This window comes from Pieris rapae, chromosome 9 (genome assembly GCF_905147795.1).
Source record: "Pieris rapae chromosome 9, ilPieRapa1.1, whole genome shotgun sequence".
NCBI lineage: Eukaryota > Metazoa > Arthropoda > Insecta > Lepidoptera > Pieridae > Pieris > Pieris rapae.
The window spans coordinates 8915759-8933427 of NC_059517.1; the positions used below are offsets into that span (position 1 = coordinate 8915759).

Here is a 17669-nt window from a genome sequence, read left to right on the forward strand (position 1 = left end):
GAATCACAGAGCAGATTTTTACTTATGAAACCTTAATGACGTTGTGGTTTAAGAAATATTCCTTTGAAAAATTTTAACGTAGAGAAAGCGTAAAACTTGCTGAGTTCCTTGCCCTTTCTTCTCAGAACAAGGCCTCCTTGTTTTGCGAACGGATGGTGTAGTCTTACCCTTTTCCAAATTTTGCATCAGCTATCGCATGCTATAAGACACATCTAAACTTAATAAATGTATTTTGATTTGATACAAAGAAGTCGAAACAACTTAAAGTTTTACGATGAATTTTGAGGTTTGACTTTATGACCCATGCCTATTATATATTATGAGAAATAAAAAAATTGTAAAATCTATGTTTGTTACCCAGATACCTCCCGATCCGAGAGCATTCGAAAAGCCTCGAAGAGCATGCACACCCCAAGCGAATAGTCGGCCACTGCCCGCACCTCCACCAGAGAGGCAAGAGGAACGAACAGAAAGGCAAGAAAGACACGTGCAAGACCGACTCGATAATCGATTGGATAATCGAATAGAGAGGTCAGAAAGATCCAATTCGGAAAATCGAGTTCTTGATCGGCATATGGATTTCAGACCCCCAGAACGGCCAGACAAATCAGGTATTATAATTTAGTTATTATATGAATTATAATTACAAGAATTGTTTAAGTTCATAAAAATAAAATGTAATTTAATAAAAATTATTTTTCATTAGAAATTGACTTTGACCTTGTTTTTTTATAAGCCGTGTGACATAATGACAATGGCAGTTGACAGCCAGCCAGACCGCCATGTCAAAAGTATTTTTTTGACACGGCGCTTAGAAGTAAAAAAAAATGTGTGATAACTTTCAGCTGGTAGTAGTTGCTTTAGATTCAAAAAGTATTAAACGTGTCAGCGCCATACCTTTTTCATATAATAGCTCACCAAATGTTGAAGACCTTGAGACCTGAGATGTACCTTTCAAGAACGTTCTTTTCTTGAAGGACCCTAAGTCTAATTAGTTCGGGCTTCAGTGGGCAGCTGGTTCCACATAGTGCTGGTGCGCGGCAAAACTGTCTTAGAAAACGCTCACTTGAAAAACTTCTAACGTTTAAAATCCCAGTTAATTATCACAAACATAATTTAATTTCTACAGACCGAATACAAGAAAAAGCGAACTTTGAACGGGAACATCGAGCGCCTCCACGTCAAAGATCCCTTCCGTCATCAACGAGTACAGATCATCACCCAACAAAGTCCACTACGATGCCTAAATTCCCATCAGATGATGTCAAGGACCCGCCATACGAAAATGTCGGCAATGAGAAAAATGAATTATCTGTTGCATGTAAGTTTTTTTCAAAGTGAGGGTACCACAGACACATTGCAACATAGTTTAGACAAATATAATAATTTATTTGCAAGGATATGGTACAATAGTATTATGTTGGTACAATACTGCCACATATAATGGCGTGCAAATTTGTCTTAAAAGGTAGAATTACATACTGAGTCATATCATTACAGTCAATTCTGATATTATTTTATCACTACACCATATTAAAATATATTATTACGTTATCAAATGAATATTAATTATAATAAAAATATTATATTAAAGATTATTAGACTGAAACTAATAATCTTTAATATAATATTTTTCCACAAGTTGAACATTCAGCCGAATTAAAAAAAAACTCTAGTGGAATTTTGAATGTTTTTAGTATAAATTTTTTCCATACGAAAGATGTTTTCCCTATACAACTCCAGATTAATTTTTGGCCATTTTCTCACCATCTTCGGCAGTGGTCCAGTGGACATAATTTATATCAAACACATTTTTTACAGGTAAGAAAATAAACCCGCTGACACATGACAAACACGGTCGTAAATACAATGAGAACGTGTCATATGAAAATATAAATCTCGATTACATCGCGAGGTTGGTCGACGAAGGATATCCCAAGGAGATCGTTGTTAGAGCGTTGGGCATTACGCGGAATGATCTAGAAATGGCCTGCGATATTCTACACGAATTCGGCACGAAGGTCGCTAATAAATGCTAGAAATGTATTTTTAATTAAACTGTTCGCTTTAATAGTTCTTATTTTCAATAGTCTAAGGTCCATATTCCCATCTAGTCTTGAGCGATGTGATGTGAAACTATCGAAACTCAATTTTAATTTTACATTATTGAAATTGTTTAATGAAGTATGCAGTTAAAAATCAAATGTTACTTCTGTGACCAGTCGTAATTTTGTATATGTCAAATTCTTGTCAAAACCGTACTGTACTCTGATTTTTAATTCCATAGAAATCTGACAGCTATTATTTTTTTGACATGTCAAAGATTACAAACATTTTTGGCTGGACCCGCCAATTTATTAAGTGCGTTTTTCCACTGTAAGAAAACGCGCAAGATAACATTCTATTTTTTTAAAGGTTTTCTAAATCTGGAATTAGTTGGCCAGATAATAAATACAATAAACTAATTTAAGTTAATTCGATATATTGTTAGTGATATAGTCACTTGTGTAAGTAAATATTTAGATTAACCTTTTTGTAGGTCAAACATAATAAATACGTAGCATTTTTTTTACTGCCCTCAAATGTCAAATTTTCGGTGGAGAATTTTTTTAGTAGCAATACTTATGAAATGTCAGAATTCTAGGGAATAAAAAAATGAGAGTTTAATAATGGCTTGGACATTCTAGCGTTAATCGAAAAACATGTGTACCTTCGAAATTGTATAAATACGTTATTAGTGGAATTAAAATTATTAAAATACAAATGTTTATGTATAGGAAAATTTGAAATTATATTTGATTAACTGATGTACAAAGTTACTACAATTTATTTCCAATCGCTCTTTACACTGTTAACTAAAGTGCTTTAATAGGACTTTTAAAACAGTGTTATAAGACTGATTTAGTTTTTATGAAACGAATTAGGTTTACATCACCTATAAAAATCTTTATAAATCGAAACCAACTTACAGAAAATTTGATATAAAATTTAATTTCTTTAACAGTTACGATCACAAACTGCACTCATTCAATATCTATTTCTTTATTTCTCTGCTTTAGAAAATCAAGCTTTTCTCATGAAATTGCGTTATTAATACTTTGTAGAACTGCGGGTAGCCCGTTAAGCCAACAATAACGCTATGGTATTTTAAGTAAGACTCAATTTTAAGGCCACTTATCATCAGATGAGCCTCCGCCTGTTGGTATATAAAATCCTTAAAAATCAATAAAATACGAAAATACTCGTTCGCATCAATGCAGGTGAACCTATTCTTCTGCTTAAACAAAACCAATTATAATCTTAAATTGAATCATATATCGATTTTTATATTAATTTTAATACGATTTCCAATTCTCAGTATTTGTATTACTAAGTATACTTAACTCTGTACATAATATATTTTCGTAAAACGCTATCTTATATACTTAATAGCTGTTTAAATAGTCTATATTTTTCATAATTACGTATATTTGTAATAAATTTTGACACTTTGACTTATGATATTTGCAATATGAATAGAAATAAACTATCTCTTATTGTACTTTTCGCGTTTCCTCTAAACACATTTGAACGTTTTTATGTAAAAGTTTATTTCGTAGGATAAGGAAAATCTGTAATTAAAAATAGATTTGTATATTTTTTGCTTTGTTTGCGTCTAGATGGTTTAAAAATATTTTTTAAGGCACTAATATTAAATACCTAATGTGATTTTTTTGAGAATTTGCCTAAAATTTATCATCTCTTTTCATTGTGGATGGTCGTGTCACTTTAAAGTAGTGGTCTCTCAACTTATTTAAGTTTATTATCAATATAACGATACATAATATTATTTGCAAATAAAATATAGAATCCTTAAATAAAGTACTTTACAGTGGAGTACTGATATCTGTGCCAATCAATACCGGCGGACCTTATATACATATGTTAATGTCCTTTTATTATATATAAATTACTAAATATATAAATTACATCTAAATTTACATTTACTACCAGTTGGCAAGTCAAGAGCTGAGAGCGGGAAAGATATACGGATTTTTATAATTATGTTTTATTATTAATCGACCTTTTATATATGCGAAAAGTAAAATTGAGATTTTGTAAATACTTTGATATTCTTTCGACAATATTCATGTTGGACATTTAGTTAAGACGGAGCTTATGCTAATTTTATAAGAAATTCTGAAACTAAAATCGTGCAATTTTGTTTCATGCCTTACGGTTTGAAACTATTTGGTTACGAAAACCATTTGTAACCGATAGTTAATTTTAGGACTGACTTTAGCTTATAGTGCGTAAATTCTCGGGGAATACCTACAAATTGTCGTTCGTTTTTATTGTTAATATTTCTTTAAATATGCTCTAAATATTTTTGAAATCTAGTTTTTAAATGTGTAATGTTGAGATTCGGCAGCTCATACTGGACTAATAATTATTATAGTGTAGTTTTAACCCACTGATTTAGGTATTGAAGTGACATATCCACCAAATAACTAGTCAAGCTGCATATTTTCAATAACAAAATTAGTTGTACCACGGACATGAGTTTCGCTCAATTACTCGCTAGATGGCGGTGTTATACATAATTTAACATGGCACTAGATGGCGTTGCATGCAACTTACATTGTTAATATGGCCTAACTTCATGTCTGACGATATATATAATGTCCAGAACATTATATATTTAATTATTTTTATTTATTATAAGTAATTTTTGTACATTTTAAATTATTATGTTTCTATTTCTAACTCATTTCCGTGGTATGCAAGTATCGAGCTCTTAGGCTGTGTATACACTTATATTAAAATTAATCTTGTTGTTTAGACGTTCAGTAAGTGTATAGAGCCCTTAAATTTGATTTTACTAGACGCATGATAAGATTTTGCACCTATGTATTACATAACTAAATATTTAAAAATGCCTTTTTAGATTTTTTTATTTTTTCTAGCAACCAAACTATTATGAATTGGTAATTAATAAATTATTATTCAATTGAATTGTGTTTTATATTTTACTATATGATACCCATGCCAAGCCATAGGAGTCTTCGGGACGCCCATAACGGGCAGTCATCGCAGCACACGGACACCCACTTTAGTAGATGTGTTGCTGGCCTTTGAGAATAGAGTACGCTCACTTTTTATCACCAACATGCCTAGCTAAACGGACTGTGGGCGACTTCTAGCAATAGCAGAAAACAATCAATGCATTTGTACCTTTGTGCAACCACTGGTTACAAAAAATGATTAAACCTCATCCTATATTCAATTCCAACATTAAAATTTGACATTAAATGCTATAACAATTACTAACTGTTTTAATATGTAATGAGCAAACAATTTGTAAAAAAAAGTTGGCGATTTAAAAGAGCGACGCGTACGTTATTTTGCAAATTCTCGTTCTACGCATTTGATTTAAGAACTATTCGACGATTGTTACAAATGAATAAATTGTTTTGTGACATTTCTTTAAATTTATAGATCTGTTACTCATAATACTCATGCAATGAAATTCTAAATAGAAACTACGCAATGCTGAAGTCAGTAATTAATTTAGTATTTTAACGACTCTACGATCATGCATTAATTATTGAATATATCGGTACCGTATCGTTTGGATTTAATTTCAATTTGCAATGCACAGTTTCATAGCCATCGGGATTTTGTATGTGAGTCATGTTTTGTATTGTCGTCACGTTTAATATAGGTGACTCTTCTATATTTGCGTGAATAAAACATCGGTGCCTGACACATGCCAGTGATTTCAATTCAACCACTTCAACGAAGTTGTATTAATTTAATAGAGATCTTATTTAATAGGATCGGTTGTATCACTTATAAAAAGAAATATTTAGAATTAAGGAAGACGAAGCGATATGGTTCTACTAGAGATACTAACATAGCAATGAAAAAAATCAACCTATGTTACCTGTAATACCATAAGGGATGTGACATTCTGCATAAAATCAATCGATTTTTCGATTAATAATCGATTTTTCCTAATTTTTAAATTTATTTAAAAATTTAACACCTTAAATATTTTATGAGTAGAAAATATAAACACAAATTAAAGTTTTAGAATAATCAAAATCGAAATTAACCATTTCTCGTTTTGATAGATTGTAGATGAAATTTTATAGATGTTGAGTGTATCCTTTTCCGTAGCAAAACTGAATGTCGATTATTTTTCCCATCCCTAGTTACGCGTAATTTAAGATTCAGTGAATAGTTAAGCCAAATGCTCAAATACAGTTTCACGTTCAATTAAATAAAATAATATGATAGATAATGTTATCTTTTCTTGTCAATCTAAATTATGGTAGAAAATTATACATGTAAATAGATTTTTATATTGTTTTCAAAGTTCCAGGTGCAAGCAGTAAGATGCCAGTTTCCAAATCACATAGATTTACAGAAAATTGAAGAAATAAAATATAGAAACGAGAAATACAATGTACTCAAGCCGACCGTTCACATGATACGTGATCACTTCAAAGACGTAATGCTGCAACGAAGAAATACCTTCCCGACGGACAAATTATTTATGGATAAAAATGGTTTCCGACATTTTTGGAAAGGTCTAGAAATCATACCGAATTTACGGAAAAATACCCAAGTGAATAACACAATTAGAAATGCACGCAAACAACCAAATCGCAAGAAAAAGGTTATGAAAAAGGTGTTTTTGCCGAATATCAAACCTAAAATTATGAGGGAAGGCAGTAATTTAGTGAAAACTACATTTTTCTGCCCATTTTTTGGTGTTATGACCATGTTGACTGATGTTAATATGGAAGTAGAAGAACCTAAACAAGAATAAATATATATTTGACTAACGGAGCTAAGAACACTGATTATTTGATTATTAAATTTTAGACGTTTATGCTTAAACTGCTGAAGCGATTTTGTTAAATTTTTAAACGACCCTATCGTAAGTAGACTCAACTACATTATGACAATAATAAAACAAACAGTAAGTAAATTACAAGTACAGGAAAAAACATATTTTCTGTAGTTGCAATATTTATTATATAATATAACAAATAAATCAGTAAAAGCTTAGTTTATTTAGTGATTTTACTATTCAGTAAAAAGAAAAGCTTGCCGAAAATTTTAAGCTCAAAGAAATCCTCTTAAACAAACTGCATCAGTGTTTTTTTTCCTCTGAAAGACGATTCAAAAATCGTCTGTTAAACCGCCTAGTCATATACGGATCATCTTCATCAACCTTATACTCATCAAACGTGTTAAGAAAACTATTAACTGCAGTTTTAAAGGCCCGTCGATAACTCGTAACTGGCATTCGTCGCCGTAAAGTCACAACTGGTTCAAAGGGTATCAACATACCCGCGGCCGTCGCTATCAACGGCATGAAAGGCGCAGGAAAGTAATAGGAAATAATTTCCATCACGCCATTGACAATACACGTCCCAATATTTTTTAGTACCATAACGACTTTTGGTTCCGTTATGAGCCTGGCTAACGGCGCCGTTAGAATTCTGTAAAATGTAATTTTGAATTTAGGTTCATCTCTCTTTTCAAATATGTCCTTCTTGTCCTTTTCTGTGATGTCATACTCTTCGGATATGTAAGAGAGTTTCGATTTGTTAATATGTGTTACTGTTTCTGGCTTTTTTGTGTCGTATTGGTCGTTTATTTCGGGGGCTCGGGGCTGTAAATTGTGTAAGTTAATTACAAACAAATTCGATGTATTTAATATGTAGACATGTATTAATTAAATGCCTATTTTAATTCTTTGATTTGATTAAATGAAATATTAAATATTATGTACCCAATTTTAACTTTTTTTATTATTTTGAGTTAAAGCTGTGATAAATCGATAAGGCCGATACAAAGTATTGAATGTTGCTAATAAGAACAACCGAGTATGCAAATGTAAATCCATTTGACATCGCAAATTCCCTTTATGCCATCAAAGAATTACTCACCGCCGCCATAAAAAGAAAAGGGCAAAGAGATAAAATAGTAAATAGCAGGAGTGCCATTTCAACTGAATTTTCAGTCACATCTCGAGTCTCTTTGATCGAGAAATAATGTATTATCGTAAAATTGCTTTACGAACTTTTTATGTTTTGTTTATTGCATGTTACAGAATTTAATTTAGTACTATTTTACAGTTCAGTTTGAAACTGGAAAATATTATACTGCAATGTAAGTATGGATATTTATATACAAAACAATAATAGTTAAGTTATGTAATAAGAGAAAACTCTTTAGATACACATAACATTTTTAATTTAATTTATTTAATGACTTACAGAATTGACGTTAATGTTATTTCAGAATAATACGTATTTTCTGTTTCATACACATTAGTTTCAACGCTAAACAACCATGGCTTGAGAATATCAAGCGAAAAACTATGACTGTTTCTTTATTTACCGTTAATATAGTTTTCATATTTTATATGTAACATATGGTGCTTATTAGAATCAAAAGCTATAAATTATTATTAGTAATTAGAGTGATATATAAAGCTTATTTTAATAACTTTGACTTATGGTGGTAATAGAAATATTATATTACATCCTTAATATATCAGTGTCGGTATGTCAGCCTCAGGTCAGCGTCTATTTTATTTTAAATAAGATTTCTGTTCATGGCGATTTGAGTTTTTAAAACACCAGTTTCGACGCAACATTTAGATATTCTATTTCTTTTGGGCATATAAAGATTTATTCAAAATATATCTGTGCTTACACTGTCCTTACAATACTAAGCCAATACAATATCATAAAAATAAATATTATTAAATACTTAAGATACACAATATCGCAACTATGAATTTGCTCTTCGAACATAATATAGATGTCGATAGTGCAACGTCTTTGTTTACGGAGATCTGTGCAACCAGTCTGTTCTGGCCTGTCGTAAAAAAATCCTTTGGTGCCAAACCTGGATTCGAACATACTAATAGTAGTCACATAAAAATTATAAGTTATCAATATTACGACACTAAGGGCCTGTTTCACACTGTATGGATAAAGTAAGAAATAGCTATACAACACATAAATTATTTGACCCTAAAGACCCTAAAGATTCAAAAATGCATTCTATTTTCGGCTTAATAACTAAATTCTAATGTATTGTTCCAGTGTAATTCAAAATGATGAAAAGCGAGCGTCTTGGAACGAGTTAATTGGCAAAACTTAATTAAAAACAAATTGAGAAATTCAATTATAAGAGATCCGAACGTTTGTTATTCAATATTGAGAATGCGATTCGTTGGAGTTTTTATTTTATTTATAGCTGTTTTCTGTGTACATTCACAGGTTGTATATTTTAATATTATACTTATTAGTATGTACTGTATAATGGTTATATACGCAGAGATAACTGCGTCTTTTTCAAGGATATTTGTTTTTAGCAATGTATGTTCTGTGCCTGATAATTCAAAACAATTATTATATTTGGAATACATAAGCGATGTTCTCTTAACAGAGGCCAAGTGGATTTTAATACAATGCTTGATATAACATAATTATTTAATAGAACTTTTAAATATTAAAAATCGATTCCGCAAGTTGCAAAATACAGCGATATATTAACAATTTAAGTAATTAATTAAAAATAGCATCTATCTAAGAAACAGATTTATAATAATAATGAAAATTCTTTATTCATTTTAATTAGGTACATTTTCTTTTCAAAGTGTAAGATTTGGAAACCCATTTAAGTAAAAAATACTTAAATGGCTCCGAGGTTCCCAGCTCTTCCAAAAACAAACTTAATGACTTAAAATAATGACACTATTTAACCTATTTTTTTTATTTTGATTAAAGAAGATTTAGTTCTTGTTGTCAAAACTATTGGACGTTATGATTAAGGTCTGTGAGTCACCTTAAACAAAATGAATGAATGTCTTAATATTATTGCAGGTACCATATGACTATCCACCTATAGGACGGGAAGCAAGAAGAGATGCGTCGAGACCTCATCCATCTGATGTAAACCTTATTTATGAGAGGCTGTTCCCTTCACGACGCAAATATGCAGATTAAAGTTATTTCGCTATATTTCGTCGTTTGCTAGAAACAATTTCACTGAGGCGAGAATTTCTTTCAAAAAGTATTATCAATTACACATTTTATACGTTAAATGTAAACTTAAACGTGTATGATTTTTGTATTTATTGTTTTTCTCGACTATTTTAGTTAATTAATAAGTAGTTCAGTTCAGTAAACAAATCACTAAATTAGTTCTATTTCCACAGAACAATCTGGAAATTAGATTTCTATTTTGTAACTTATGTAATTTTTGTATTTATTGTTTTTCTCCACTACTTTAGATTTTTTACTAATAGTTATAAAAATATAAAGTTCACGCGCAAATACTTCAATACGAACAAAAGATTAAATTTGCTTTCATTTCGACGGAACCTTCTGGAAACTAGATAATAATGCTAAGATTTAATTAGACTTTTTGGACATCGTTTCAGAATTATATACTTATATCTAGCATCCGTACAGACAATAGCATTAACGTAACCATTCTGTTTAATTAACCTTTAATGGTGACGTCAGCATTAATTTCGATTTCAACACTTCTCCCACATTAATACCCTTAAAAACTATGTAAGTAGTAACGTGAAATGACTTGAAATAAAAACAAAACAAAATCGGACAAAAGCTCGTCACATACTTTAATAAATAAACATTTTAACCTACAAAGCTATCATTCACTTTTGATCCAATAATGTATAGTGGGAGAACGTCGGAATTTCGTTTAGTAATGGTCGCTGGCTGCCCTGAGTGTCGCTACCAGGTCATCTACGTCGATGTGTGAGGGAACAGGCGATGCCAACTCCGCATACCTACTCGTATAGTCGTAGTAGTCCTGGGCCTGTGGAGATATGAAATATACATGATAAACGCTAAGCATATATAAAGTTTACGCATACCAGTGCCACTAAACGGCTTGACCACAAAAATCTCTATCAGCTGGCACAGGACACCTGTAGTGTCTGGTTCTCGGGGTTCGTTTTTAGTATTTTTGTTCCAAATATTAAATGCGCGATTTAAGGTCGCTTCCAGGTCCGACACATTACTTAAAGAGAGATCTGGAAGCTTTTTAAGACTGGGTCAATACCTACTCTCACTCTGTGGTAATAAGTTAATAAGTGGCCTATGTTTTAGAAAAAGGAAGAGTCGTTTTTTCTATATATATTTTACTAGACTTTGTGTAAAATACAACTGTTACTTCTCGAGAATCAAACGATGAACTTTTAACACTGCTTGCTACGTATCTAAACAAAGGTGACAATAATTCTCACCAAAAATAATGAATAATTTGCACAATAAGAATTGGTCACATGTGATTTTCATTTGTTTTTATATATATTTTATCTTACCATAGCAGAGATCAAAAGTGCCATCACAGCGCACAACAACACAAGCCACTTCATTTTGCCGTCAATGTGACTGAACCTGCCTGTGCGCAGGTTTATATAGGACCCTTGATACCCATGACTGTTCCACATAACTGAAGGAAATTAAAATTTACGGATATTTGGATAAGGGTGACATTATTCTGAGTCATTTGCTCAATGTAATTTTTTATGACAGTTTTTATTACCGTATTCATGAGTAATAGTGTATGATTTACATTATCGGTGTTCCACACATTATAACTAATTCTTTAATGATATTTATTTATTTCGTTTTCCAGCTAACATATACTTAAGATAAAGCAAATATACAAAAAGGTTTAAACATTTTACAAAAGATAAAAAATGTTAGATACATTTTACATGGAACCAGCTACCCACTTAAGAATTTCCGAACCAATTGGATTTAGGGGCCTTCAAGAAAAGAGCGTACCAATTCTTAAAAAGCCGGCTACTCACTCGCGAGCCCTCTGGCATTGAGTGTCCATAGGCGGCGGTATCACTTAACATCAGGTGACCTTCCTGCCCGTTTGCCCCATGTTCTATAAAAAAAAACTAGGTAATACCTAATTCGGATATGTTGTGTGATGGTGTGTAAGTACATGAGGGTGTTTATGAGTGGTGTGCTTATGATGCAGGTGATTTAGCGCTATGGATATTCTTGATACTCCTTATAAGCATATTCCGCGATGCCTAAAACAAGTCAAGGCAAGAACTCGTTATTTTGTGCGACACAAATTTTGATAAACAAAATTACTTTTGACAGTATAACATGCTCTTTATCGATGTTTTATTAAGGTGAAATACCTTAACAGAATGATTTAGTACGCATGTCATCTTCATACAATACGCAGAGGCGCGAGACCACGACGGCCAGACATGAGCCGATTAAAGATCAACATTCTGATTATAGCTGTAGATGTTGCTTCAAGTTAAGTCTGGAAAATATTTTTATACAGTTGATATCAGAAATAATAGTTCTGGGCCTCATATTTCTGTATCTGTTTCGTGATTACTTCTAATAGACAAGTCAATCCATCTGTGCCTGACACGCACCATCGACCATTTGGCATGCCTTTTTTCCTCACAATGTTTTAATAAACTTAAGAAAGTTCATTGGTGCATAGCCTTAGATCGAATACGACTCCTAGGATCTGAATCGCTCATTAAAACCACTCCACCAACGCTGCTCAACCTCAACCTCTAATGACCAAGGATTTTGCCAGCAGCTTTCGTTACATAGGCCATTTATTCAAACAACAGTTCAAAACCACTCTTTCCTGTGATCTAAAATTATAATTGCAAATAAAAATTCTTATCTGCAGAAGTCAGGTTCGTAAAATACATAAAAGGGTTGGAAGGACGCATGGGTAATAAAATAATTTGATATTTCTTTATTTATACCATCCAGGTCTCAATTATATAAACAATGATCTCTATAAGAGCCGATACGGCCAGAACGACACAAGTGATAACACGGCTGTATGTCTTAAAGGTGGTTGTAGTTTCGTGTGCTGGTGATGAGTCGTAAAGATCCCGACGCAGTCGTAGGGGAAATATTGCTCGAAGTGGAGTATCCTATAAAATAAACAATGCTTTATTTCGTAGAAGTCAAAGGTCGTTGCAGTGGTAGACAAAATCATAACTATAGAGTGACCTACTATCAAGAACAAAACAACTACAACAACTACTGGATAAAGTCCAGACAGTAGTCGTTAACTATCATCTATATTTATGTAAATATTCAGTATTATGCGACCGTAGAGATTTTATTGTGATAATGAGTCGAAATTAATTAAAAATACAATTTTTATGACCTGTATTAGTGCGAATAAACTCTATATAAAACATATTCAACAATTTGTTTAAATTAAAATCATTTAATAATTCATTTACCGCTGACTGTATTGTATTGGTCCAAGTTTATACTTGTTTATTTATATAAACCACGGAAGAGTATAAAAACAAAATATTACAATTCACGTCGACAACATTTTCATACATCTTTAGTTTTCGACTTTCTACATACACTACTGTTAAGGCATCTTGACTAAGCCCCAAGGACACCCATGACACAGAGATGTCGCTAGTGTGGGGACTAGCTTCTATCCGATTTATTACATATAATTTTTTGTCATATTATAATATAGAAATTACGATAGCTAGAACTCGTGTATAATACATGAAAGATATATGTGTATCACTCTTATCATAGACAATATTAATTTACTGACCTTATCAGAAATGAATTCTGGATTTAATTCTTGAGGCATAAGCGCTGATTGCATTTCGCCTTCATCTTGTATTTTCTGCTCCATTAAACACACGATACACTTAATTAAATTTCTTAATTAACTTATATATCGCCTTATTAAACATGATTTAAAAAGAGATCTTATTATATTAAATTTATTATCTAATATTGTGAAGTCTCAAGAAGCATGATGAGAAAATATAGACAAGTGCTCAATTTTATCTGTCTCTTAGGTTTTTAGACCGATCAGTTAAACTTTTCCTAAACTGTAAGAGTATACCTTGTGACTAGTTCCAATTCCTCATAGTAAAGAATTTACAAAATGCCTTAAAAATAACATGGCATTACAATACTGGATATAGAGATACCTAGTTTTTGATTTTAAACATTATTATATTAAATATATATGAACTGTTTAATAATTTAATGTATATAACTAGTTAAAATGTATATTTTTATATATTATATAAACGCCCATTTTTTTCATAAAACCTCAGTGAAAAGTTGATTTCGAGTTCCGAGTTAGATTCTAGTCTTACAAAATAGTTTCTTTGTGTATTACTAATAATTGAAATAGTGAAATTACTAACACCATGATGCGCCTGCACAAGAACAAAAACGCAGAAAAATATCACTTTAATCATATTTGTACACAATTGTGTTAACTTACGATCCGGTAGGTAATATAATATAATTTTACATTATTTAAACATATAAAAACAAGATTTCTTGCAAGTTTGTTTGTTTTAAAAATAAAATCCGACAAACGATTCAATAAAAATTTCTTTAAAAGTGTCTTTTAACAAAATTAATTCATTTTGGTTTTAATAATACTCGGTCCTAAAGATCTGTTATATATAGCACACCAATATCGACTTAGTCAAGTCTGGATGCTACCCATCCAGTATCCCTCAACCACCTTAAACAATTGATCTATCTGCGTCGCATCCACTGGGCTACGTAATCCTATCTAACATACTAAGATTTACCAAGAAAATGTCACGTTTCAGAGTTAGTTATGCTTTTATTGTAATAACATTTTATAGTTTAACGCAATACAGTGTTAAAAATGAATTCCATACTTCTTGTTATATTTATAACCATAACTTTTATTTCCGCATCTGAATCAAGGGTAAATTTGACTTATATTCTTACATAGCAATAATAAAAATAAAATAAATAAATCAGTGGCGCTACAAACTCTTTTGGACTCAGATTTCTGAATTTGTTTCATGATCATTTTTAAATCTAATAGGCAAGTAGGTGATCAGCCTCCAGTGCCTGACACACGTCGTCGACTTTTTGGGTCTAAGACATGTCGGTTTCCTCACGATGATTTCTTTCACCGTTCAAGCAAATGCGAACATAGAAATTCCATTGGTGCACAGCCGGGGATCGAACCTACGACCTCAGGTATGAGAGTCGCACGCTGAAGCCATTAGGCCAACACTGCTCTAATAATAATAATAATTATACATTGCAAAATCGAAAATGTACAAAGTTTGGTCCGTATGGCAGTGTACCTTTACTGCTGGCATCATTTCCTCTTGTAATGCGAGACTTATTCGTTGAGAGAGGGAAGCACCAGATCACCAGGTCCTATCTCTTTAATTACCGCCTGGCATTTTTATACATTAGTTAAATAATTATATGTGAAGACAATGTACTCCTAGTATAAAACTACTGAGCTCCAGGGGCAAAGTTATATTATTACTGAGTTTACTTAACTATTTTCACTCAAGCGTGTCCAGATATCTCTGAAACACGTCATTCATTTTCAGCGTACAAAGTAATACAATCCACATTGGTGCACAGCCAACATTTGATAGCATGACACCCAGTAAGAGATGTAACCCCCTGGAATAGAAAATTCATTACGATTTATATGTATTTTTTTTATTTGTATATTTTAATACTTTATGTGAAACACTTATTAGAATGTTTTTTTGTAAAATTATAGTTCTCAAACGGGAGACGACTCCGCCGTGATGCAGAAGGTTCCCTGGATATTGTTACGAACAATGTCCAACCCATACATGCTGATGTTAAAAATGACCAGGCGATTTCGGAACAGGTTCGTAATCCTAGTGTGAAAAGTTAAAAAACTCAACAGAACTCACAAAAACAGATTTTTGATGTGACCCGAGTCGTTCAAATACCCATTCGAACATAATATTAAATATAAACAATTTTACTTGTAAAAGTAATTACTTCAATTTTAAAATAAGTGTTAGTTCTTAAGCGAAAAAGATCACTGGAGTTTGACTGAGACAACCTTTGATCCTGATTCCTTGGATTTCTTTATACAAGCGTGCTTGAAACACGTCGAAGAAGTTTTTGGTCACTCGTTCTTCGACTGAGCGCTTTTTAAGACATTTCTTGCTTTGCACCATCACTTCATTCAACCAGCTACCATTCCAAGTATTTCCAAATTGTTACGACTTAGGGACCTTTAAGATAAGAGCGTACCTTAAAGGCCGACATCGCATTAGCAAACCTGGTGTTGCAGGTGTCCATGGGCGGCGTGTAGTTTGCCTCCTGTCACATAAAATCATAATAATGATCCGGTGTAGGTAGTATGCATGGCAAACCTTTGACTAATGGACGACTTCTATTAGACACAGAAGCCTATAAAATATAAGAAATATTTGTGGTTCTGTTTCTCCTTTCCTACTATTAAGCTCACACAAAAGTGTATGATGTTACATGAATTGCAATCTAGCTAATTATAATAGCTTTTGACGTGTGTCCGAGATAGGCACTCCTATTCACTATACTATGTTTATTAACTCAAGAGATTTAATTATCTTTAGGCGTCTTATTCCTGTCGTGTCAAGAAGTTGGATTGCCTCAGAATTCACATGGCTATGTAGCCTGTTTAAGTGAGCTACAGCAAACTGTTTTGCAGTATTTGAACTATATCCACATTTAGATCCCCGTGGATACATTTTAATACAGACTACTACATTTGAAATAAAATGCACAAACGCTCTATTTCATAGAACAAGCGTGTTCTATAAATAATTTGCGACAAACAGGAACATGGTACTAAGAGCCATGTTTTTTCTTGCAGCCTTGCATAAAATCGTTAAGAAATAACAGGCCAGCTAGGATAGAACCAGGCGTGGTTTTTAAGGTAGGCTAGGTACAAATACATAGATTCCTCCATTTTTCTAATTCAGAAGATGACTATGTACCAATGTCTACTTAAATGATTATAACACAAATGAAAGTATTAATATATACGTAATCAATCGATTTGATTTTTTATTTTACCAACTATTTCTCTATGACAAAATATATTATAAATTGCAGGTAACACCACCCAAAGACATATTCTCACTGCGCAGGAGTTTCCCGCTATTAAGTACATTGGATTTATTCCGAGCTATCAGTAGATTGATCAGTGTCACCGTGTTAGCTGTCAGTGCCGGCATCGAATTCTTCCCAATTCTACAAGGCTTCTACGAAACTATACATGAACTAATTTATTTTAATAAATATTAATTCCAAATCCTTTCTTGCATTCGACTACGAAATCGTATTGTTAATTTCAATTTGTGTTAATTATGACCAATATTAATTGTGACATACTTAGACAACTTTCTATACTCATAATACAAGTAACGGCACGAAACTCTAGCGCTGATCGTTATTGCGCAGAAGTAAAACTTAAGGAACCTGAGGGGGGCTAGCGGAATGAAGAACGTCGATTGGCTCTCCAGTCGCTTTCCGTCCCCCGCACCACAGTACACATACGCAGCAATCCCCTCCACGTATCGGCCAGCGCTAGACTTACGTACCGCTTATAGCTTGGGTTCGACCGCACCACCACAGGGTTGATAAGAACAACTATACTGAGTTTGTTTGCCAACTGAAATTAGTTACAACATTATTCCTATTCAAATTTATAATTTCTTTTATCTATAGTCTTTTTAAAATTTTGATGCATACAAAAATACAATAAAATAAGTTTTCCAAAGCATTTATGTTACATAAAAAGCATATATA

General features: G+C 32.3%; 3 protein-coding genes and 2 long non-coding RNA genes across 5 annotated transcripts in view; 3 read left to right on the plus strand and 2 right to left on the minus strand.

Moving 5' to 3' along the window:
• LOC110993846 (E3 ubiquitin-protein ligase CBL-B-B) overlaps positions 1-4995 on the plus strand; it is a 54821-nt gene extending 49826 nt beyond the window's left edge. Inside the window, exons 12-14 of the mRNA XM_022260211.2 lie at positions 362-611; positions 1130-1321; positions 1822-4995. Of these exons, the coding sequence (XP_022115903.2) occupies positions 362-611; positions 1130-1321; positions 1822-2039 (660 nt within the window). The 3' untranslated portion in view covers positions 2040-4995. The remainder of the gene's footprint in view (positions 1-361; positions 612-1129; positions 1322-1821) is intronic.
• Positions 4996-8112: 3117 nt separating this feature from the next.
• Positions 8113-10135, plus strand: LOC123689441. The gene is made up of 3 exons (XR_006750420.1): positions 8113-8169; positions 9114-9290; positions 9897-10135. It is a non-coding gene; the product is annotated as an uncharacterized LOC123689441 (long non-coding RNA).
• A 500-nt stretch (positions 10136-10635) lies between these two features.
• On the minus strand, positions 10636-11481 carry LOC110993853. Its single transcript, XR_002600200.2, has 2 exons — positions 11369-11481; positions 10636-10860 (listed from the first exon to the last, which is right to left on the minus strand). It is a non-coding gene; the product is annotated as an uncharacterized LOC110993853 (long non-coding RNA).
• A 1308-nt stretch (positions 11482-12789) lies between these two features.
• LOC123689449 lies at positions 12790-14332 on the minus strand. The gene is made up of 3 exons (XM_045629561.1): positions 14249-14332; positions 13639-13713; positions 12790-12982 (listed from the first exon to the last, which is right to left on the minus strand). Exons 1-3 carry the CDS (start codon positions 14300-14302, stop codon positions 12803-12805), a joined length of 309 nt encoding a protein of 102 aa, XP_045485517.1. The 5' UTR covers positions 14303-14332; the 3' UTR covers positions 12790-12802.
• Positions 14333-14683: 351 nt separating this feature from the next.
• LOC110993841 lies at positions 14684-17197 on the plus strand. The gene is made up of 3 exons (XM_045629565.1): positions 14684-14790; positions 15619-15732; positions 16974-17197. The coding sequence occupies exons 1-3, from the start codon at positions 14728-14730 to the stop codon at positions 17163-17165; spliced, it is 369 nt and encodes a 122-aa protein (XP_045485521.1). The 5' UTR covers positions 14684-14727; the 3' UTR covers positions 17166-17197.
• Positions 17198-17669: the final 472 nt, after the last annotated feature.

What these genes read in the sequence shown, in the direction of transcription:
- LOC110993841 (XM_045629565.1), top strand. Translation starts at nt 14,728, where the DNA reads ATGAATTCCATACTTCTTGTTATATTTATAACCATAACTTTTATTTCC. An exon ending in TTTCCGCATCTGAATCAAGG is followed by an intron (nt 14,791 to 15,618) that starts GTAAATTTGACT and finishes GTAAAATTATAG; the next exon opens with TTCTCAAACGGGAGACGACT. An exon ending in ACCAGGCGATTTCGGAACAG is followed by an intron (nt 15,733 to 16,973) that starts GTTCGTAATCCT and finishes TATAAATTGCAG; the next exon opens with GTAACACCACCCAAAGACAT.
- LOC123689449 (XM_045629561.1), bottom strand. Translation starts at nt 14,302, where the DNA reads ATGATTAAAGTGATATTTTTCTGCGTTTTTGTTCTTGTGCAGGCGCAT. An exon ending in TTGTGCAGGCGCATCATGGT is followed by an intron (nt 13,714 to 14,248) that starts GTTAGTAATTTC and finishes TTAATGGAGCAG; the next exon opens with AAAATACAAGATGAAGGCGA. An exon ending in CAGAATTCATTTCTGATAAG is followed by an intron (nt 12,983 to 13,638) that starts GTCAGTAAATTA and finishes TTTATTTTATAG; the next exon opens with GATACTCCACTTCGAGCAAT.